At 45.4% G+C, this 24,081-nt stretch overlaps 1 protein-coding gene across 3 annotated transcripts in view; it reads right to left on the bottom strand.

Moving 5' to 3' along the window:
* Positions 1-24,081, bottom strand: part of KATNAL2 (katanin catalytic subunit A1 like 2) — a 106,995-nt gene that overhangs the window by 47,851 nt on the left and 35,063 nt on the right. For 2 of the 3 annotated variants that reach the window (XM_082255113.1, XM_082255115.1), the window contains 4 exons: positions 23,579-23,702; positions 11,992-12,084; positions 9,788-9,886; positions 599-676 (listed from right to left, as the gene is read on the bottom strand). In XM_082255113.1, the coding sequence (XP_082111239.1) occupies positions 599-676; positions 9,788-9,886; positions 11,992-12,084; positions 23,579-23,702 (394 nt within the window). The remainder of the gene's footprint in view (positions 1-598; positions 677-9,787; positions 9,887-11,991; positions 12,085-23,578; positions 23,703-24,081) is intronic. The other variant, XM_082255114.1, reaches the window with a different exon arrangement.

The raw sequence follows: 24,081 nt of genomic DNA on the forward strand, positions 1-24,081 counted from the left end.
GCAGCCCCAGCAGACTCAGAGCGGTCATTCAAATGACAATCTTTAGCTCTGGTGACCAACCTGTGGTCTGGGGGTCACATGAGGCCTTTTGCCACTTTCTGTGCAGGCTGCAGATACTAATCTATGTTTCCTATTGCCCTGTTATAGCAGTGATTTCTAGCAGTCTTTTGTTATACATCTTCAGTCTAGGACTGTCTCTTGAAGCATGTCCCCAACAACTCCTATAGCATGTCCACAGTCCAACAGTCTACCGAAGTATGTCCAGTCTCTGACCACTTCTTGATATCTCCACTGAAACCCGCTGCCCCATAGGGATGCATGTAGCATCCGATCAGGTCCGCCTGAAAAACTGACAGATGGATCTGATCGGATCGCCCATGTGAAAGGGGCCTTAACATGCAATTTTTTTTTAAGTCGGGTCTGTCTAATAAACTTACAGCAAACAGCCCAGATTCCGGCAATGAGAGTAGCATTTATAAATGTTTTACTCTAGAGTGTATCTTTAAAAAGCTTATGTGCCGACTGAAATCTTTCGATGAGGGCAAACAGACAGAAGTCATTCCTGAGGATATATTTGTGATATAACATATAACCTCACCCTGCTGATCACTGCTGCCAGCTCCCTCATCTCACTGTTGGCCCCAATAAATGCACTGACCGGTTTGAGTAAGCGTTCCTGGGGATAAAAAAAGGGAAAAGGAATTAACTGATGTAATTATATACCAATAAATTAAAAAGTTAATTGACTTTACATGCCTGTATAAATAAATCCATGACCCCATATACAGGAATAGTATAACTAACAAGTTACAAGGTGAGAGGCTGCAGCAGGGGTGATTCATGTCAAACATTTGAGAACTGAGCAGACAACAAGATTTACATAGTTGTGTCATCTCTGAGCCGACACCTCAGTCTAACAAGTAGAGGATTAGCATCCTAGATGATGCCTAAAGAAAGATGGTGCCGTCCTATTGGGCAGAAAAGCAGATGAAGGCATTGTCATGGGGAGTACTCTGATCTCTGTGAGGAGGAATAAATAACTTGAAGGCTGCATTCAAACCTGAGAGTTACATTTTTGGAGAGTTTTTGTTGGGCCTTTTTTCTGGCATTTGTATGGGTGTTTTTGTACAGTGTTTTTAAAGCCGTTTTGAGCTTTGACTTTTTTCTATTAGCCAATAAATATAATCTGTTTCATCATTTGTTGCATTGTTTTTCAGCTTTTCATCCACTTATTTGTTAATTTTTTTACTTTTTTGTAAGGTGTTAGGGGTAAATATTATGGTTAGGTTAGGGTTATGGTTAAGTTAGGGCTCTTTCACACGGGCGATCCGATCAGATCCGCCTGTCAGTTTTTTAGGCGGATCTGATCGGATCCTCCATGCAGCTCTATGGGGCAGCGGGTGTCAGCAGAGACACCTCCGCTGACAACCGCTGCCATCCGCATCCGATCCTGTGCTTGAAATCTGGACGGATGGAAACCCTATTTTTCCATCCGTTCAGTAATCGGATCGGATCTGATGAGAGCGGACAAGCGGTCCGCTCTCATCCGATCCCCCATAGAGGGCAGCGGGGGCTGAGACACCTCCCTCTCCGCTCTGCAAGCAGAGACGGAGCTGTCATCCGCCCGGCTCAGCGGGGATCGCGGATCGATCCCCGCTGAGCAACACGGATCCGCTTACGGAGGCGGACCGTGTGAAAGAGCCCTTAGGGTATTTTTTTTTTATTTATATTTATTTATTTTACTTTATTTATATTTAGTTACTTAACTAAACAAGTTGGACATTGTTACTTAGGGGTGTACTCACTTTTGTTGCCAGAGGTTTAGATATTAATGGCTGTGTTTTGAGTTATTTTGAGGGGACAGCAAATTTACACTGTTAGGCCTCTTTCACACGGCCGCTCAGTTTTTTTCTTCCGCTGCAGCACTTTTTTTTTTTTTTTTCACGGACACGGATGACACTTGTGTCATCCGCTCCGTATGTCCGCATATCATCCCATCCGTTTGCGGATGATATGCGGACATAATGTAAGTCTATGGGCATTGCGGATGTCAGCGGATGACACCACTGACATCCGATTTTGTTTCCTTTCCGTTTTTAAACGGAGGAAAAATAGGGTTTTGTTCCGTTCCAAAAAACGGAACAGAACTGAAAGGACGCAAATCGGATGTCAGCGGATGGTCCGCTGACATCCGCAATCCCATTGACATGCATTATGTCCATATATCACCCGCAAACGGATGGGGTGATATACGGACATACGGAACGCCCGTGTGAAAGAGGCCTTATACAAGCTGTACACTCACTACTTTACATTGTAGCAAAGTGTCATTTCTTCAGTGTTGTCACATGAAAAGATATAATAAAATATTTACAAAAATGTGAGGGGTGTACTCACTATTGTGAGATACTGTGTGTGCCCAGGTCAGATTTCATGAATCGGGTTTACATCCACTTTAATTTAGCATTTGAAGCTTGTTGAAAGCCATCCGAAGCCTTCTAGCAGCTTGCTTAAAGTGGGAAGCGACACTTCCATTAGGATATGTGTTCAATATTTACAAACTGGAAATGAACGGTGCTTTAAAAGCTTCAACAAAACTTAATTAAAGCTCTGCAAATGCTTTGTCAAAGCTTGCTGTTCAAAATGCTCTTCAAGAGTGAATCTGGCCTTAGACAGTAACAGCCCTCTGCTACTATCGCCTCGTACACAGAACATCTTTTTTTATGTTACTGGTTCTTACCTGGTTTAGTAAATTATGACAATATGTAATAAAATAAAATAATGTATAATTATTTAACCGTATTTGCAATTAATGAGAGAAATACTGTACATAGCTGATTACTATAAAGCCAAAAGCGGCCTTTTTACATCTGCTGGCTATAACCACAGGCCTTCTATGCCGAATGCTAAATCTGGCCCTGGGTACGTGTTTGGATTGGGAGGAATAAATTAAAGCAGCCAGAGAAAACCAACAAAATCATCAGAAGATGATACAAACTTTACATAGAAGCAGTCACTGGCTGGTAGAGAACTATTTTTTTAAAGGTATTTTTATTAATGTAACACACGAACACAAGTAACAAAACCGATACAGGTAAAGGAGTGCATCACATAATGTAAGAGATCATACAAGCAAGAGTTTTAGACAGACAGAACTATATCATACCAAATATAGCAGAGCAAACAAGAATTGCGACCCGTGAAGCCCTCTTAGAAACAAGTTTTAGTGCAACCCTTCACATAGTGCATAACTTCAGCATAAACATTGGTACTAACCAACCAGCCTTAAACATAGAACAACTCTGCTGGTACAGCCCTCACAAGAATAAACAGCATCAATAGGAGAGTCCCCAGGAAAGGAGAGAAAAAACATCAGAAACGGTATTGGAAGGCATTCCCTCATACCTAGCCTAGAACCCCAAGGGCCTAAACCTCCCTTGACCTTAAGACCGAGTCCATCCAGGATGACCATATCTTGTTGAATTTTTTCGGGCAACCCCTAGCCAAATAAGTAAGCTTATACATGGGGAGGGCGTTATTAACCAAGTCCACCCAGACAGTAACCGTAGGCGGCGTGTCCGGTTTCCATCTTAGAGCAATCAGTTTTTTTGCATAGAAAAAGAGAATACACAATAGGGTTCTCTGGGACTGCCGAAGACCCTCCTCCTCCAGATTACTGAGAAGGCACCTGTCAGGAGAACAAATGTTCGGAAGTGCCAATTTTTCTTTTAGAAAAGTACACACCTCTGTCCAAAAAGACTGAATCACTGGACACGACTAAACCATATGAAAGAAGTCCCCCCTAGCCCCCTGGCAGCGAAAACACGATGGGGAGGGAAGCCTCCCCATCACGTACAATCGATAAGGGGTGTAATAAATTCTATGTAGGTAGTTCAATTGGATCACCCTATCCCCTGAAGCTATCAGCCCATGGAACTGAGCACTGAGAAGATCTTCCCAGTCCACCAGCTCCAACTGGGGCAGGTCTGCATGCCACTTCGCCTGCAATGCTGCCATTTTTTCTCCCCCATCACCAAGAAGCAAACCATAATATTGGGAAATAAGTTTAGTGTGATCTGGATCCATCAATTCCCTCTCCAGGCGAGTCAGAGCCAAGTGGACCCCCCGAAGTCCAAACTGCGCTGCCACCGCATGCCGAAGTTGTTGGTACAAAAACCAGCATGTCGAGGGAACCCCCAGCTCCGCCCTCAACTCAGCAAAGGTCTTAAACGTGTGGTTCACAAATAGCTGGTGAGCGTATTTTAAGTCAAAACCCGCCCAACGCCTAGGATCCTCCAGTTTATACAAGTCTCGCAGTCACGGATTATACCATAAGGGGGCGTTAGGGGACCTGTTAAAGGGAGATCCCCCCATCCTAGTATTACATATATGGGTTATCTTGTAGGACATTCGGATGATCTCAGCTCCCTCTACCGGATAAGGCCCCTTCCTATATAGCGAGTTCAACAGCGCATCGTACGATCCCATTACCGCCGCCGATGTGGTATCCGCTGCATTCGGCAGATCCGGGAAAAACCAGGCATGGACATGTGTCAGTTGGGCTGCCAAGTAATAGGCCTGGAGGTCCGGGGCCACCAGACCCTCAGCTTGAGCAGGGAGTTTCAGCGTGCCAAGGGAAATCCTCGCAGGCTTTGCCCCCCATATAAATGACAGCAGTAGGGACTCAATACTGGCAAACAATTGTTTGGGTAGATACACTGGGGCCTGCCAAAACAGGTAGAGGAACTGGGGTAAGTATATCATTTTGAATATATTAATCCTCACCATAAGATTAAGTGGTAGTTTGCCCCAGGTGGACAAAGTCTGCGTCAACCTTTGTATCATCGGGGCAATATTATTGTCAACGTACACTTTGGCAGGTTGCTGGATGACTACACCCAGGTACTTAAATTTAATCACCACCTGGAGCCTACGTGGAAGTACCAGGTCAGAGGCCCGAAGCGGGTCAAAGGGGAAGGCCACAGACTTATCCCAATTTACTCTAAACCCAGAGAACCTCCCAAAGGACTCTATCACCTCCAAAGCCGCATCCAACGATTCCCGATGGTCTGCCAAATAGAGAAGCATGTCATCAGCATATAATGATATTTTGTCCTCCAGGTCCCCCAACCGGCAGCCTCAAATCCTATCATCCTGTCTAATCAGAGCGGCCAATGGTTCCATTGCCAGGGCAAACAACAGGGGGGACAAAGGACACCCCTGTCGGGTGCCCCGACAAATAGAGAACTGTTCAGTAATCTTGTTATTGACCTGAAGGCGAGCTACAGGTGAGTCATAAAGTAATCTTACCCATCTAACAAAATTCGGTCCAAACCCCAGTCTACCCACCACTGCAAATAAATAAAGCCACTCTACCGAATCAAATGCCTTATGGGCATCCAATGACACTATTAGTCTAGTGTCCACTCCAGTAGCCGGGGTCTGGAGATTTGTAAAGAGACGACGCAGGTTTATGGCCGTAGAGCGCCCTGGAATAAACCCAGTTTGACCCGAGTGAATAATTTTAGAGATAACAGTAGTCACCCTACGGGACAAAACCTTTGCCAGAATCTTAATGTCAACATTGATTAAGGAGATAGGCCTGTATGATTTGCAGTAATTAGGGTCCTCGTTCGGCTTGGGTATCAACACTATTAAGGCCTCACGAAGGGAGGCCAGGAGCACCCCACTCTCATAGGCTTCAGCATACATTGCAGACAATCGTGGGATTAGGGTTTACGAGTAAGCTCTATACCACTCGATCGGAAAGCCTTCCAACCCCGGTGTTTTATTGGCCGCGAAAGAGGAGACCGCAGCCGCAATCTCCTCCGCACCAATAGGTTCCTCAAGAGACAAGCTATCCTCCGTCTCAAGCGTCACCACAGGGATATCTTGCAAGTAAGAGACCAAGTCCTCTTGAGAGTAGGTGACTCTAGATGAGTGTAAAGACCTGAAAAAATTCAGAAAGGCCCCCGCAATCTCTGTTCCCTCTGTACACAAGCGTTGCATACACACCAGAAATTGCAGTGACCGGATGCTCAGAGCGAGAGAGATATGCCAATATTTTACTGTTTTTATCACCATACTCAAACACTCTTTGCTTCTGGTAGAGCAATTTTTTCTGAGTCTTCTCCAGCAGGACAAGATCTAATTGCCTTGCACTATCCCTCCATAAGGAATAATTAGAGGAGGAGGGGTTCTTGATGTACTCCATTTCAGCAGCAGTCACCTCCGACTACAGAGACTCCACCCTCCACGCTCTATTCTCCCTAAGTTGTTTCATCACACCGGGCACCGTACCCCGCATGGTAGCCTTAAAGGCATCCCATACAATAGCACCCGAGGCCATCTCCTGATTGACCAGCCAGAAATGGGTCATCTCCTTTGCAGTAATGTTAAAGAAAGTTTCCTCATTAAGCCATAGGGGGCTGAGGCGCCACAAGTTATAACCAACCGAAGAGGAGAGGCTAAGCTTAATCAGAATCGGAGAGTGATCCGAGATGGCTCTGGGCAAGTAGGAGACAGACATTAGTCGCGGGAGCAGATCAGGAGAGGCAAAACACATATCAATCCGGGAAAGCGTTTTATATGAGGCAGAGTAGCAAGAGAACTCCCTACCACTCGGGTTCCTCCACCTACAGCAGTCCACCAGCTGGTATTTTTCCACCGAGGCCGCCAGAGAGGATGAAGCCGAGGCATCCCCCGGACATCTGTCCAAAGCGAGTGACATCATTGTGTTAAAATCCCCCGCAATGAGCAGGGGGCCCTCTGCCACCTGCAGGAGCTGAGCCATCACCTTGTCCCAAAAGGCCAGAGTGAATGGAGGTGGAATATACAGAGACAAAAAGGTATAAACCACATTATCAATCTGCAGTAAAACAATGACATAGCGTCCATAGACATCAGTAACTACACGTTTCACCAAACATTTAAGTGAGTGAGTAACGAGTATAGACACCCCCCTGGCATAATTAGAGAACATGGAGTGGAGGCCATGAGCCACAAACGCCCTCTTCAGGGCCAGAACTCTGGACCCAGCCAAATGTGTCTCTTGCAAAAAGATCACTTGGGGCTTATATTTATTCAAGTAGTTAAACACCAGGGCCCTTTTCACCTTGTCATTGAGGCCCCTGACATTCCAGGACAGTACAGTCAAGGTGTCCACAGCCATAACAGTAGACATATCATCTCCATTCCGACTAACCCTCCCAGGGACTGTCCAGCAGAAGGCAGTGCAGCAATTGTAGTCATAGATAGCACCATACGGTAGATATAAATCATAGTAAGTACCTGTGAAGGGTATGAAACAGTCCCCAACCAAAAAACAAAACCCCCCGCCCTGCCCGTAGCCCCAACTTGCCCGAGCTTGAACCCCAAACGAAACCAAGTGAGTAAAGGAGGTGGAAAAACTGGCATAAGGGGTGTTCCTAGAAGGCCATCAAGCACTCAATCAGTAATAGTATAGCCATCCGAGGCAGATGAACAGGAGAAGACATCCGAAGGTCAATCGACGTGCACCTCAGCACGAGCTCAGTACCCCCAGCAAGTTAACAGATCCACAATCCAGGGAGGAGAATAAAACTTGCTGCCCCCGGAATCCCTCATGCTCTGCCCAAGGAGTCCAGCCACTGATCAGCCTCCGCAGGATCCAAAAAGAATTTCGTCTTGTCCTTACACACCACACGCAGTTTAGCAGGATATAACATGCTGTATGGTAGCTGTCGTTCCCGGAGACGCCTCTTGACATGAACAAACGCAGCTCGCTGCTTTTGGGTGACCGCTGAGAAATCCGGAAAAATAGTAATAACTGCATTATTAAAGCGTAGGTCCGGCGACTCCCTGGCCTTCCTCAAAGCCACATCCCTATCCCTGTAATGCAGAATCCTTGCCAATAGGGGTCTAGGCCTGGCTCCTGGGGCCGGGGCCTTAAATGGGACCCTATGGGCCCTTTCAATAGCAAAGAGTGGGGAGAAAGTATCAGGCCCCAGTGCCTGCTTCAGCCACGTTTCCACAAATTCTTCAGGATTCCTGCCCTCTGCACCTTCAGGGAAACCCATGAAGGGGAGATTGTTGCGGCGCAGGCGATCCTCCATGTTCCCCAGCTCGATCCTCCATGTCCCCCAGCTTTGCCGCCTGAACCTTTTGTTCCGCCTGTATGTCTCTAATGGCCGCAGGGAGAGGGAAAACATCCTCCACCGTACTAATGCGCTGTTCAGCAGCAGTAACCCGGTGTCGGATTTTATGCACGTCATCCTTAAGTAGGGAGAAGTCCACCCTTAGGGCATCTGTGTGAGAGGCAAGGGATGTTTGGCAAGTCTTAATGGCATCCATCATTTGGGTCAGGGTAGGTCCCGGTACCTGTGAGATGCGGGGATCCTCGAGTTCCGATCCATTCCGGGCGGCTGGTGACAGCGCCGGCCACTCTGCACTGTCCCCCAGCCAGAATGCTTGTGAAGTGCCAGAGAGCGCGCTGCCCGGGGAAGAGGATCGGGCGCCATCTTGGACCGGCGCAGAGGGACCCAGATCGTGATCCGCGGGGGACACCGGCCTGTCCCTGCCATATTTGACCATCGTTACAGGAGTCAGGAGCAGGTAGGGAGTCTCAGGAGGCGATTAGAAGGTGAGTCAGTCCCCGGATGGCTCAGGATTCAGTTGCGGATTAATGTTCGGCAGCGGAGCTAGGAGAGAACGCTCCTCACATCCCGGAAGTCGGCCACGCCCCGGTAGAGAACTATTTAGCCTCCATGGTGATATCCAGAGCAGCCTTTTTCAACCTGGGTGCCTTCTAGGTTCTTCAAGGGTGCCTTGGCAAAATGCCTAAAATTGCCCCAAAGTGACCAAAAATTGTCAACAAGTGGGTGAATCAGGTCTTCCTTTTTTCTAAACAAAGCCACAGGCTTTTTATTGTGCAGCACTAGAACCCACTGTGTGGCCCAGATGCCAGTATTTAAAGCGGTAGTATACTCCACTTTCTAACTGTTACCTACAGGTAAGCCTATAATAAGGCTTACCTGTAGGTAAAATAAATATCTCCTAAACCTGCACGGTTTAGGACAGGGTGCCGTGGCACCCTTGGGTGCCTTCTAGGTGCCGGAAAGTGAACTCCCACTCACAGCGCCGGAGCCGTCAAACCCGGAAGAGACGCCGAGGTTAGATGTAAGCTGCTTCAGCGGTGTCCGGGCGACCATGTCGGGGCTTCGTTCTAAGGTAGATATTTCATAATGAGCTAGTATGTGATGCATACTAGCTCATTATGCCATCCTCCTGCAGGGTTTTTTTTTTTTTTTTTTTTTGAGGATACAACCGTTTTAAGAACCAATGAAATCATAGGTTGATAAGGTGGACATCAGGCTGCTGAGGGCCCCCTAGTTTGCCCCTCCTCTGCTCCTCTCTTTCAGCACTGGGGTCAAGATAGCTAAGTGAGGGAGAGAAACTCAGAGAGAAGAGAAACACTAAATACTAGTCAGTACCAGTGTGGAAAGGTGGATTTACTTTGTAAGTATAAAATCACCTCTAATGTTGGGTGTCCTATGTGTGCGCTGCGATATGTAAAAATATTAGTTTGGTTTTTTAAACTTTAGAATGGGGTGCCTCGAGACTGAGTGCAAAATTTAAAAGGGTGCCTTACTGAAAAAAGGTTGAGAAATCCTGGCCCAGAGATAGCAGATTACTGCACTATTCATACTGCACAATAGGAGGCAGTATCTAAGTTTCTGGGGTAACACAGACTGTCTGAGGTAGTTCCTCCCTCAGGTAATATGAACCTCTATAAATGGTTAAAACTCACCGAAGGATCCGGATTGTAGTTCAAACTGTTCATAGCAATTTCATTTGATGCCCCTTTAATTGCGTCTTGTATCATGCCTCGGAAATCAATAATTTGTCCCTATTGCATTGAATGGGAGAAATATAATAGTGAATGGTAAGTTAATAAATCAACGACTGGCTTAACCTCAGATATAAAGTATGAACAATGCATATCCCTCTATAGTGTGTATTTGTCTCTATCCAGAGCAGTAAGTGTCTTTTCTGTCTGCCTCTTCCCCTGCTATTGGCATGGGTCACTTCTGACAAGTTTTCTTGACGCCATGAGAAAAAAAAAGTGACAGGGGAGAGATCTCCAACACACAGCCCGTGATTGACAGCCTCAGCTCTGTTCCTGTCTGCTGTGTAAAGGGGTCTGTCCCTTCCCTCCAAATAGCTCTAAGCTCTCTGTCCCCTGCTTTCTGAAAGCTAAGACACACTGTATAAATTCTGCACTTTGAACAGCTGTAGAGGAGTAAGGGCTAAAGATAAACAGGGCCCGGACTTCCCCTGTGTTGTGCCTCCCTGCAGTGCTGCCGGCTTCCCTCCTCTCTTCTCCTCCTGGCTGCTGCGAGGAAGTTTAGGATAGGGAGCAGGTACGGGGCTAGTCAATATTTCATTTACCGCCTCTTTCCTTTTTTAAATGAACATAGTGAACACACGCACAGTAGATGAAGCATAGTAAAGTGTTTTACTTACTAGGTAAGTGTTTACTATGCTTCTGTTTGTGAATGAACAGGAAGCTGCTCAGCACAGAGCACTTCCCATTCATTCACTGCCCCGTGCAGCGAGGCTGCAGAGAAAGGCATGTGTGTTTGAGCTTTGGGGTGCACACCTTAATGCCATAGGCTGTGCACACCTATGGGTATATGTATGTACTGTATATTACATGAAATGCTGACCTCTCTATATGCGGAGTCTCCAGTGGCGCCATAGCTGGATGTGGGAAGGTAGGAGCTGAGAGGTTTGTGTGCAGGTTCTACCATTGTCACAAGGGTGATATTGAGTGCCGGTTCACACTATAGCGTGTGCGGCGATCGCATGTAATATCGGAGCGTACTGCTCCTTCATTACATGCGATCGGATGTGCAGTGCAAATTCAGCCTTACACTTTGTATGGCTAAATTCGCACTGCACCTGCACAAAAGTCGCACATGACCCTTTTTTTCAGCCGCATCAGGATTGGATCGCACAGTGGTTCACACTTGTGCGATCCGATCCTGTGCGAACTGTCAGATCGCACTGCGATCAAACTGGGGGTGTCGTTAACATTTAATTGACACCCCCAGCATATCGCATATGGCAGTGTGAACTGCCAGATGTGCGTTTGCGATGCGGGAACACGCTGCATATTCGCAGCCTTCCCGCATCGCACAAGTGTGACCCGGCACTGAAGTAGGAAACTCTGATTCCATCAATTTGTAGCTGCAAGGGGAAGAACTGTAACAAACTACAGCAGCAATTCTCTAGCTAGCTACAAATTGACAGAAAAATAAAAACAAGCTTTTTGCAGCTACTGTGCGTTTTATTTAGAAATAGATTGAGTCCCGGTTCACATTTCTGCGATGCGGGAAAGCTGCGAATATACAGCGTGTTCCCGCAACGCATCCACACCCCTGGCAGTTCACACTGCCATATGCGATATGCTGGGGGTGTCAATTAAAAATTAACGACACCCCCAGATCAGATTGCATATCGCAGTGCGATCTGTAAGTTCGCACAGAATCGGATCGCCCTAGTGTGAACCACCATGCGATCCGATTCTGCTGTGAACCAAAAAAAGGGTCCTGTGCGTGTTTTAGTGCGATTGCAGTGCGAATTCAGCCATACAAACTGTAAGACTGAATTTGCACCGCACAGAGATCGCATGTCATTTTAGGAGCAGTGCGCTCCGAATCACATGCGATCTCTGTGATCGCAGAAATGTGAACCGGCACTCAATGAAAACAGCTACTGCTTTGCTCTCTAATAAACCTATAGTGTCCACATGTGTACCCATTTGTACCCATATTTGTGAAAGGTTTTATATATAAAATTAAAACGTTTTACTTTAAACAATGAACATAAAACTCATCCAAAAAATATTTTTTCCCATTAAAATTGCAATTAAAAGCAAATTTAAATGAAAATTAATATAAAATGAAAACAGAGTTTTCCCCACAGCTTCTCTTGTAGAATGATACTGACCCTCTTGTTTAAAGCACCATCCCCGCCGCTCCTGTTGATGGCAGAAACATTTAGTGCGATCTCCACTTCTGCTGGGCTGTGGCTGCCATTTTCCTGTAAAATGTAGAATTATCGTAACATCTGAGCACGTGTTTTTATTTTTTAAAGAATAAAGTTTTATTTGTTTCATTTTTGTCATACAGACAGTGGTACATACATGTGTTAAGGCAGCAAAATATTAAAGTCCAACTCACAAAGCTGCTGGGGTATTTTTCCCCGGGTTCCTTTAATTGACAGCAGCAGGAGCCAAAGGCAGTGACAAGGGAGTGGTGGGCGGGGCTGAATCCCGCTGTCTGTGTCAATAGACACAGACAGCGAGGCTCAGGAGCGAGGCCACACGAGTGCCCCCATAGAAAGCAGCTTTATAGGAGGGCACTCGATGGAGGGGAAGAGCCAGGAGTGCAGGCAGGGGGTACGAGAACAGGAAATTGAAATTTTGCAAAGAGCAGGTAAGTAAAAAACCTCTTTGTTATTTAAAAAAAAAAAAAAAGCTTTGCAACCACTATAAATACAAATGAAACAAGCAGGCGGCTGCTTTTGCGGCCATGAGATTGTTTACAATCTGGTACTACCGCACCATAATATTTGGTGGCAGTGAAAGGTAAAGGATTTGTCACTTTTTAAACTCCCCATTTATCAATGAATCTAAAACAAATAAATACCACATTTCCTAATATTCACCATATGGCCAAAAAACTGTGTACTAGTAACCCTTCAAGTTATTGAGTTGTGGAGTTTCTAGTGAAGGGTAGTGGTAATGCTACAGAATGCAAAGCCAGACAAAGTTTAGACAATTATGCACTTCCAGCCTTGTGATAACAGGTGAAGGCCCTTTTTTGTTCAAGTATGACTGTGCTCCTGTGAACAAAGCCAGCTCCATAAAGACATGATTTGATGAGTTTGGTGTGAAGAAACTTGAATGGCCTTCATAGAGCGCTGGCCTCAACCCTACTGAATACCTTTATAATGAACTGGAAAGCCAACTGTGAGCCAGGTCTTCTCATCCAACATCAGTACCTGATGTCCGCCGGGCACTCGCGATCGTCCGTGACAGCGGGAGAAAGGCAAGCGGCTAATGTAAACACAGCCACCTGTCAGTTCTCCTTGTGTAAGAATGATGATCAAACGGTTCTACTATGTAGGACCGTTGATCACTGTTCTTACACACACAGCCACAGCCAATCACAGTTAGAAGCACGCCCCTAGGACACACTTAACCCCTCCCTCTCCAATACAGTTAACTCCTTCCCTGCCAGTGTCATTTTGCAGTAACAGTGCATATGTATAGCACTGATTACTGTAGTAATGTCACTGGTAACCCCAAAAGTGTCAAAAATGTCAGTTAGGGGTCCGATCTGTCCGCCGCTATGTCGCAGTACCGCAGAAAAAAAAAAAAATCGCAGATCGCCGCCATTACGCGTTAAAAAAGAAAAACAACAAAAATGACAAAAATCTTTCCCTTAGTTAGTAAACACAATAACTTTTGCGCAAACCAATCAAAGTACGCTTTTTGCGATTTTTTTTAACAAACATAGGTAGCATAAAACAAATTGGCCTAAAATGTTAAAAAACTTAGATTTTTACATTTTTTTGGGAATTTCATATAAAGAAATGTGAAAAATATTGTTATTTTTGCAAAATTTACGCTCTTTTTTTGTTTATAGCGCAAAAAGTAAAAATTGCACAGGTGATCAAATACCACCAAAAGAAAGCTCTATTTGTGGGAAAAAAAAGACGTCAAATTCGTTTAGGTACAGCATCGCAGGACCGCGCAATTGTCCGTTAAAGTCACGCAGTGCCGAATCACAAAATAGGCCCTGGTCAGGAAGGGGGTAAAATCTTCCGGGGCTTAAGTGGTTAACTGACATTTGCGCAGCCCTGCAACGCTGTACCCAAATCAAATTGATGTCAATTTTTTCCCACAAATAGAGCTTTCTTTTGGTACTATTTGATCACCTCTGCGATTTTTTTTTTTTTGCGCTATAAACAAAAAAAGAGCAACAATTCTGAAAAAAAAAATATATTTTTTTTACTTTCTGCTATATAACATTCCCAATAAAAAAAATGTAAAAATCTAATATTTTCATCCTTTCAGGCCAATTTGTATTCTGCTAAATATTTCTGGTAAAAAAAAAAATCCCAATAAGTGTATATTGATTGGTTTGCGTAAAAGTTATCACGTCTACAAACTAGGGGAAAGATTTATGTCATTTTTATTTATTATTTTTATTTTTTTACTAGTAATGGCAGCGATCAGCGATTTTTTGAGGGACTGCGACATTGCGGCGGACAGATGGGACCACTAACTGAAATTTTTGACACTTTTGGGGGGACCAGTGACATTACTACAGTAAATCAGTGCTATAGATATGCACTGTTCGTGTAGTAATGACACTGGCAGGGAAGGGGTTAACACTATGGGCAATCCGAGAGTTAAATGTGTCCCTAGGGGGTGCTTTCTAACTGTGTGGGGGATGGACTTTCTGGATGAACACAGAAACCTGTGTTCCTAAATAAGAAGAACACAGGATCCCTGATTTCATCACTGATAGGACGGCGGTCTGCCGTGTTTACATAGGCAGATCCCTGTCCTGTCTCCACAGGAAGTGACTGCGGGTGCCCGGAGGACATCGCATCTGCCAGACCCGCTGATTGGCTCCCACTCTGGCCAATTGGCGCGTGCACGCGCCCCCACTAGCTGATCCACAAAACGATGTACAGGTACTTCATTTCGTGGGTCAGAGCCGACCTGCCGCAGTATAAGTACAGCGGCTGGTCGGCAAGTGGTTAAATGTGCACAAATGACTCAATCATTCACTCACACTAGTGGTTGGAGGAGGGGGGGGGGGGGCTGGTGGTAAAACCCCACAGCTGAGCCATGCTTTTACTGCTCCCCCAACTGCTACTTTTAGGGTCCTTTCACAGTTTTTTAGGCGGATCTGACCGGATCCTCCATGCATCCCTATGGGGCAGCGGATGTCAGCGGAGACATGTCCGCTGACACCCGCTGCTATCCGCATCCGATCCTGTCCATGAAATCCGCACAGATAGAAACCCTATTGGATCGGATGGGATCGGATGAGAGTGGACCGCCTGTGGATTCCCCCATAGAGATGCATGGGGCTCTGACATCTCCCTCTCCTCTCCGCACACAGAGTGGAGAGGGAGCTGTCACTTGCCTCCTCAGCGGCGATCGGCAGATCGAACCCTGCTGAGCAGCATTGATCCGCCTACGGAGGCGGACCGTGTGAAAGAAGCCTTAGGCTGCAGGGGCAGTGGCCGGGGGTGTTCACATGCCGTGGCAAGAATTATACCCCCTGTTGCTTTCGGCGGGTTAAGCAGGGATCAAGGGGGTTAAAGGATAAGTTCACTTTTTCTTTTCCAATAGTTTTATTGAGATTTTTAACAAAGAGCAGTAAGAACAAAAAATCAACAGGTACATCAAATATTACTCACAAAAATGTGTATATCAGGTTACAAAAATACTAATCAAGATGGTTCAATATATTTGCCTCTAGAACCATTTATTTATCATAAAGAAAGATAAAACCAAAGCTGTGGTCCCTAGGAGAGTGTCTTCTCTCGCCCAATATATTATACCTTACCTAATAAGTTCACTATTTAAAAAAAAAAAGTAATAAATGCAATTTTTTTTGCAGGTAAAAAAGGGGTATTTTTTATTTTTTATATAGGAGCTTGTACAGCATTGCACCTGTAAACAGCAGATTGGCGGGTGCAATGTCAGGCTTCTGCAGACTCTTAGTACTGCTGTCTATCCGTACCTCCTGTGCCGCTGTCATAGTGGGGGATCGGAGGTGAATACGGGTGCTGCTTTATTACCATGTTACACCCTGAATACTGGTGTATCATGTAACATAGGTCTGTCTCTAAAGGTGAACTAAGCCTTAATGCTCCATGCACACTAGCGTTTTTTTTTTTTTTTTAAGCTCCTAGAAGCTATTATAAGCATTTCTTCTTTTCCTAGAAGCTAAATAGTGTTATCCTATGTCTCCATGCACACTACATTAGGCTATTAGCGTCTTTTGAGCTTCAGCATTATGGAGTAGAAAAAAAAAATTGTTTTGTAGAGTTTTTTGGAGCGTTTTCCAGCTACTAAAATGCTCATAACAGCTTATTTTGAGTTTTTTTTTTCTTTTCTTCATGTACTGTTAAAACACTAATAAAATGCTAATGCTCCTAAAAGTCACTAAAGCGGGCACAAAAATGCAATAATCAGCATTTTTCATCAAGCGTTTTTTTGAGCTTATAAAAAAAAAAAAAAAAACACTATCTGATCTGATCTCCTGGTAGGGGGGCGGGCTGGTGGGGGGACTACAAGTACAAACTACATACAAGTACAAACACTACAGGCAATACAGGCTACTAAGGGGTTACTATAGACTGAGAGGTGCTCTGCGACTTGCGACTGGTGAGTATCTTGCGACTGGTGGGTGAGCATCTTTGCGACTGGTGAGCATCTTTGCGACTGGTAAGTATCTTTGCGACTGGTAAGCATCTTTGCGACTGGTAAGCATCTTTGCGACTGGTAAGTATCTTTGTGACTGGTGAGCATCTTTGCGACTGGTAAGCATCTTTGCGACTGGTAAGTATCTTTGTGACTGGTAAGCATCTTTGCGACTGGTAAGTATCTTGCGACTGGTGAGTATCTTTGCGACTGGTGAGTATCTTGCGACTGGTGAGTATCTTTGCGACTGGTGAGTATCTTTGCGACTGGTAAGTATCTTTGCGACTGGTAAGTATCTTGCGACTGGTGAGTATCTTTGCGACTGGTGAGTATCTTTGCGACTGGTGAGTATCTTTGCGACTGGTGAGTATCCTTGCGACTGGTGAGTATCTTTGCGACTGGTGAGTATCTTGCGACTGGTGAGTATCTTGCGACTGGTGAGTATCTTTGCGACTGGTGAGTATCTTTGCGACTGGTGAGTATCTTTGCGACTGGTGAGTATCCTTGCGACTGGTGAGTATCCTTGCGACTGGTGAGTATCGTTGCGACTGGTGAGTATCCTTGCGACTGGTGAGTATCTAGTGACTGGTGAGGGTATTAGCGACTGGTGGGTACCCCAGGTTTAGTACCAGGGAAGTTAGAGGTAGTGTAGGTAAGGAAGAGCAGGCCGTTAACATTATCCCCATAGAGTAGTGGGTAATAATGTCCGACAGGATTGGGGATGCCACTCAGTGCACTTCTTGCGGCATGTATGCGTTCCTTGATGAAACAATCGAGGACGAATACTGCTGTGCAAGATGTGAGCGACTTGTTGCTCTGGAAGCCCACATCGTGGATCTAGAGAGCACAGTGACAAGACTGCGTGGCATCTACAACCTGGAAAGGAGCTTGGACTTTACCCATCAGGCGCTGGCAGGGGTCAGCATAGAGGAGGAAGGAATAGAGGAGACGCAAGCAGCAGAGGTACGCAGCTGGGTGACTGTTAGGAATGTTAGGGGGAGGAGAGTCAGGGAGGCCAGTGCTGAGTTGGTACACCCTAACATGTTTGCCGAGTTGCAGGCTGAGGGGGATATCAACTCAGGGGTGGCAGAGCTGGAGCATGCACCCTCCCCCAGCTGCCAGGGGAGGGACGGCTCCAGGAAGAAGGGGGGCCGTAACTCAGGAAAGGTTAGAAAGGTTGTGGTAGTTGGGGACTCAATTATCAAGAGGACAGAGAGGGCAATCTGTAAAAAAGATCTCGTGAACCGAACAGTTTGTTGTTTACCGGGCGCCCGAGTTCGGCACATCGCAGATCTGGCAGACAGATTGATGGGGGGGGCTGGGGATGACCCAGCGGTCATGGTGCATGTGGGCACTAATGACAAAGTTAAAGGTAGGTGGAGGATCCTTAAGAACGATTTCAGGGACTTAGGTAATAGATTGAGGAAAAGGACCTCCAAGGTGGTTTTCTCTGAAATACTGCCTGTACCTCGAGCCACACAGGAGAGGCAGAAGGAGATTAGGGAAGTTAACAAGTGGCTGAGGAATTGGTGTAGGAAGGAGGGGTTTGGGTTCCTGGAGAACTGGGCTGACTTCTCAGTCGGCTACCGGCTCTTTAGTAAGGATGGGCTGCACCTTAATGGGGACGGTACAGCTCTTTTGGGGAGAAAGATGGCCACCGAGTTGGAGGGGCTTTTAAACTAGGAGACGGGGGGGAGGGCTCAGAAGTAGAATCAGTCAGGAGGGAGCAGAGGACTGAAGGCAGTTGTAGGGTCAGCAGCGACATTAGGTCAACAACATCAATTGGCGGGTCTGTGCGGGAAAACAGCAGACCAAACAAAAATAAACATAACCGCCAATCACGTTTAACTTCCGTAAAACTAAGAGGGGTATATGCTAATGCCAGGAGCCTAGCTAATAAGATGGATGAGTTGGACATGTTAGTACATGAGGAGGACATAGACCTTGTGGGAATAACAGAAACTTGGTTCGACCCTTCACATGACTGGCTGGCAAATATCCAAGGGTATTCTGTGTACCGGAAGGACCGGGTAGGAAAAAGAGGGGGAGGGGTATGTCTCTATGTCAAGAACAATATAAAGGTGCTAGAAAGGAGTGACATTACGGATGGGATGAGCATGGATTTAGAATCTGTGTGGGTTGAACTCGATAGGGAAGAAGATAAGGGAAAAGTAGTTGAGGGGGTTTGCTATAGGCCACCTAACCAAGGGGAGGAGGTAGAGCTGGAATTTTTAGCACTAATAGGTAAAGCGGCAAAACTGGGATCAGTCATCATATTGGGGGACTTCAATTATCCCGACATTGACTGGGAAGAGGGGACTGCACACTCGCATAAGGCCCGTCTATTCACGGAAACCTTACAGGATAACTACATGTCACAGTTGGTGGATTCCCCTACTAGAGAGAATGCAATCCTGGATCTATTGATCACTAATGACCCAGACATAATCTCGGAGGTAGGAGTCCAGGACAATCTGGGCTCTAGCGATCACAGGATGATCACATTTAGTATAAATAACAATATAAAAAGGCAAGTGGGGAACATAAGAACCCTAAACTTCAGAAGGGCAGACTTTCCAAAATTGTACTCAATGATGGAAAGGGTAAACTGGGACCAAACCCTGGGATCCCTGACCACTGAGGAAAAATGGGAATGCTTTAGGAACATATTAAGCAAAGGCATCTTGCAGTGCATTCCTATGGGGAATAAATTTAGAAGAGACAAAGCCAAACCTGGCTGGCTAAACCGTAGCGTTAAAAAACTTATTAGGGGAAAAAAATTGGCCTTCAAGAAATATAAATCAGAGGGCACAGTATCGGCCTTCCAGCAATACAAGGAGGAAAATAAGAAGTGTAAACACGAAATCAAGATGGCTAAAATCAACTTTGAGAGACAAATAGCGGAGGATAGTAAAAAAAACCCAAAGAAATTCTTTAAATATATCAACAGCAAAAAAACTAGGGCAGAGCATATTGCACACATAATTAACGATGATGGGAGGATGGTTACAGAGGACACTGAAAAAGCAACCGTGCTGAATGCTTTTTTCTCGTCAGTCTTTACGCAGGAAAAGGAGGGGTACACTGACCATGACTGTATGTTTAGTAGTAATACACAGGACTTGCCACTATGGCTAACAGAGGGGGAAATCAGGGAAAGACTGGATAAACTTAACACAAACAAATCACCAGGCCCGGATGGCGTACATCCGAGAGTGCTCAAGGAACTCAGTATGGTTATATCTAGACCACTGTTCCTAATCTTTGCTGACAGTATTAGGACAGGAGATGTACCAGGGGATTGGAGGAAGGCTAACGTGATTCCGATATTCAAAAAGGGCCAGAGACATATCCCGGGAAATTATAGGCCTGTCAGTTTGACATCAATAGTATGTAAACTTCTGGAGGGGATGATAAGGGACTATATCGTAGAGTATGCTAAAGACAACAACATCATCAGTAGTAACCAACACGGGTTTACAAATGGGCGTTCTTGTCAAACCAATCTCTTAGCATTCTACGAGGAAGTGAGCTGTGAGCTAGATAGGGGGAGACCAGTGGATGTGGTGTACTTGGATTTCGCTAAGGCGTTTGATACAGTTTCCCACAAGCGCTTAATTTATAAAATAAGGTCTGCAGGTATCGACAGCAGGGTTTGCTCTTGGATACGGAACTGGCTAAAAGGCCGTGTCCAAAGGGTGGTAATAAACAGCGCATACTCAGACTGGGCTGAGGTAGTAAGCGGGGTGCCCCAGGGCTCAGTCCTGGGACCAACCTTGTTCAATTTATTCATAAACAGCATTGAGGACGGGATCAGTAGTTCGTTATCAATTTTTGCAGATGACACAAAATTGGCCAGGGCAATAACTGCACAGCATGAAGCAGATATCCTACAGAATGACCTGGACAAAATTACGGAGTGGGCAACGACATGGCAAATGAGGTTTAATGTGGAGAAGTGTAAGGTTTTGCACTTGGGGACCAAAAACATAAAAACACAATACATGTTAGGAGGGGAACCCTTGGGGGACTCAAAAATGGAGAAAGATCTGGGAGTCTTGGTTGATGATAGATTAGGCAACAGCATGCAATGCCAAGCGGCAGCTTCCAAAGCCAACAGAATATTAGCATGCATAAAGAAAGGGATGTATTCCAGAGATAAGACTATAATCCTTCCACTTTATAAAACTCTGGTCCGACCGCATCTGGAGTATTCTGTCCAGTTCTGGTCGCCAGTCCTCAGGAGGGATGTGTTGGAGCTGGAGAGAGTCCAGAGAAGGGCAACTAAACTAATTAGGGGATTGGAGGACCTTACCTATGAAGAGCGGCTGCAATCGCTCGATTTATTTTCCCTGGAGAAGAGACGTCTGAGAGGGGACATGATAGCAATTTATAAATATCTTAATGGGGATCTCAGCTTAGAAAAAAAGCTGTTCATTCGAAGGAATTGCATGAGGACTCGAGGACATACAATGCGATTAGAGGAGAAGCGTTTTAACCTCAGGCAACGTGGGGGGTTCTTTACTGTTAGGGCTACAAGATTGTGGAATTGTCTACCACAAGAGGTGGTTTCTGCGGGTAGTATGGTGACTTTCAAAAGACTCTTAGACTTACATCTCAAGGATCAGGAGATAAAGGGCTATGTTAGATGATTACAGTCACACACACCTACACAGGTTGAACTGGATGGACTATTGTCTTTATTCAACCTCACCTACTATGTAACTATATGTAACTATGTAACTAGTGTGCATGGAGCCTTAAAGTGATTTAAAAAAAAAAATGAACAAATATGTTATACTTACCTGCTCTGTGCAATTATTTTGCACATAGCAGCCCCATCCTCTTCTTCTGGGGTTTCCCGCTGGTGCTTCTGGCTCCTCCCCCCTTCCAAGTAGCCCCTCTAGCAAGACACTTGATAAGGGGGTCACTCGTGCAGGCTCATTCCTGAGCCCCACAGCCCGCACCAATGAAAGACATTGATGCTTTACTCCGCCCCCCCCATAAGATTTGATAACCAGCAGCAGGAGCCAATGGTTCCCCATGCTATCAGTCTTCTCAGGTAAGTAGGACTGGGGGATTCTGGACACAGAAGGTTTTTGATCTTAATGAGAAAATGCATTAGGGTCCTTTCACATGATGCGCTGTCCAACGAGGTCCGTTCTCTGCTCAGCGGGGGATCGATCCACCAATCCCCGCCGAGCAGGCAGATGACAGCTCCGTCTCCGTTCTGTGTGCAGAGACGGAGCTGTCAGATCCCCGCTCTCCTCTATGGGGGAATCGGATGAGACTGGACTGCCTGTCCGTTCTCATCCGATCCCATCCACTGGACGGATGGAAAATAGGGTTTCCATCTGTCCGGATTTCACGGACAGGATCGGAAGCGGATAGCAGCGGGTGTCAGTGGACATGTCTCCGTTGACATCCGCTGCCCCATAGGGGTGCATGGAGCATCTGATCAGGCGGATCTGATCGGATCGTTCGCGTGAAAGGACCCTTAAGGAAAAAAAAACCTTGTACTTTTAGAACCACTTTAAAGGATAAGTTCACCTTTTGTAACATATTTTTTTATTCTATATTTAGGGTGTAACATGTAACATGTTACAGATACACCAGCCTCTGCACCCCCCGATCTCCTGTTTTGACAGTGATCAGGGGATCTTCTCCCCCCGCTCACTGCTGCCCGCCAGGCTGCCTCATCTATTCACAGCGTTCTGTGAATTTGAAAACTACAAGCACCGATAGACTTTGCGGCTGTCGGCTTGTAGTTCTCAATGAACTACCAGGGTGTTGTTGAGTACTCTAGGTAGTTCATTGAGCTTCCTGTCATTCAGTAACTGCCTTCCTGTATGGGATGTACAGACAGACCGCTACACAGACAGTCTGCAGGACCGTGGCATTACACCAATGATCTGCTGACCACAGGTGCAATGCTTTACAGGCTCCTAACATAAAAAAATAAATGCATATTTTTTTACCTGCAGAAAATGTGCATTTATTTATTTTTATTTTTTGTAAAGGTGAACCTATCCTTTAAAACAGAAAGCAATACAAATGTCTGTCAAATGCACTGTTAGCATTAATAAGCCCTACCACAGACACAATCCAAGGGCTTCCCAGAAGATTGAAGGCTGGCTTGGCTGCAAAGGGGGTGGAATGGTGTAAGACATCTCTATATTAAAGTGGATGTAAACCCACCTTGAGAACTTTTACCTATAGGTAAACCTTTCATAAGGCTTACCTATAGGTACTGTAAATGTCTCCTACTCTTGCACCGTTTAGGAGATATCTACATTGCATGCCACAGATGACGTCATGGGAGAATGAGCTCTGAAGAATTGGCCGCCCGTGCTGTTTCTTCAGAGCCCTGTGCCGTGACCGGCTGACGCGCGCATGCGCGAGAGAGTGACGTCACGCCGCTTTGGCCAGTAAAACAGCCGAAATCTGCAGACCCAGAAGGAAGACGGGCGAAGATGGATGCGGCTGGCAGCGGGGACAACACGGGCTTCGTTTGCAGGTAAGTGTCACATAATGATGCCTACTAGCACGTTGCAGGGGGAAATAAAAAAAATAAAAAAACAGGAAGAGTTTACTTCCTCTTTAATGTCCACAGTTTGGATTGGGATGCCCAACATGCTCACATAGGTGTGATTGTCGGGTGTCTACAAGCTTTTGGCCATATGGTGTATGTTGCCTGCTTTTCTCAGTGAGCTCCTTCTATGAAAACAGCTGGCCGAGCTTTCAGTTGGTCTAACACACTTCCACATTCTGACACTTGCCCCCCATGAAGTCAGAGTATGGCATCTGATCCAGCGTTGTACCTTTGCCAGAGGATTTTCTGTAACTTGGCGATTTGGTAGAACACAGCTTATACAACTGAAGATGTAGTTCCATCCCTGGCCCTCTACCCTCCTGACCGATCCTATTAGAGCCTTAATTATTTATAATACAGCCCCCAATGTGCACACACAAAAGCAAAAGACAATAAAGTATTCTTTGGTGTTTTGTATCAATCCTAAATGTTATTAAATGCAATTGGTCCTCTTTATGCCAAAATGAAAAGGGGTGTACTCATCTTCTTACCTGTCTGGAATTCTCTCCTTTGGGGGGTCTGTCTGCTGTTCTGGGATTGGTCCGGGATACCGGGCGTTGTACAATGTTATGGGTGGTGATCCTTGGAAGACCCTGAGAAATATTACTGGCTGTTCTATGGGATGAATTAATACAATGTAATACACCGGTTATTGCAAATGTATAATATGAACTCAGACCCTCCTATATAAAGGTACAAAGTACTTTGTTTCTGAAATTCTCTAAGTGAAAAAGTTATTTCATAATGATTTAAATATAAACTTCTGACAGACATAAAGACACCGATATAAAGTTCTGTGTTTATTAATATATTATTCAATGCATGTTTTTTTATATGTACAGTGAGGGAAAAAAGTATTTGATCCCCTGCAGATTTTGTACGTTTGCCCACTGACAAAGAAATGATCAGTCTAAAAAATGTAAATGGTAGGTTCATTTTAACAGTGAGAGACGGAATAACAACAAAAATATCCAGAAAAACACATTTCAAAAAA

Source organism: Pelophylax lessonae (genome assembly GCF_965119305.1).
Source record: "Pelophylax lessonae genome assembly, chromosome: 1".
Taxonomy (NCBI): domain Eukaryota; kingdom Metazoa; phylum Chordata; class Amphibia; order Anura; family Ranidae; genus Pelophylax; species Pelophylax lessonae.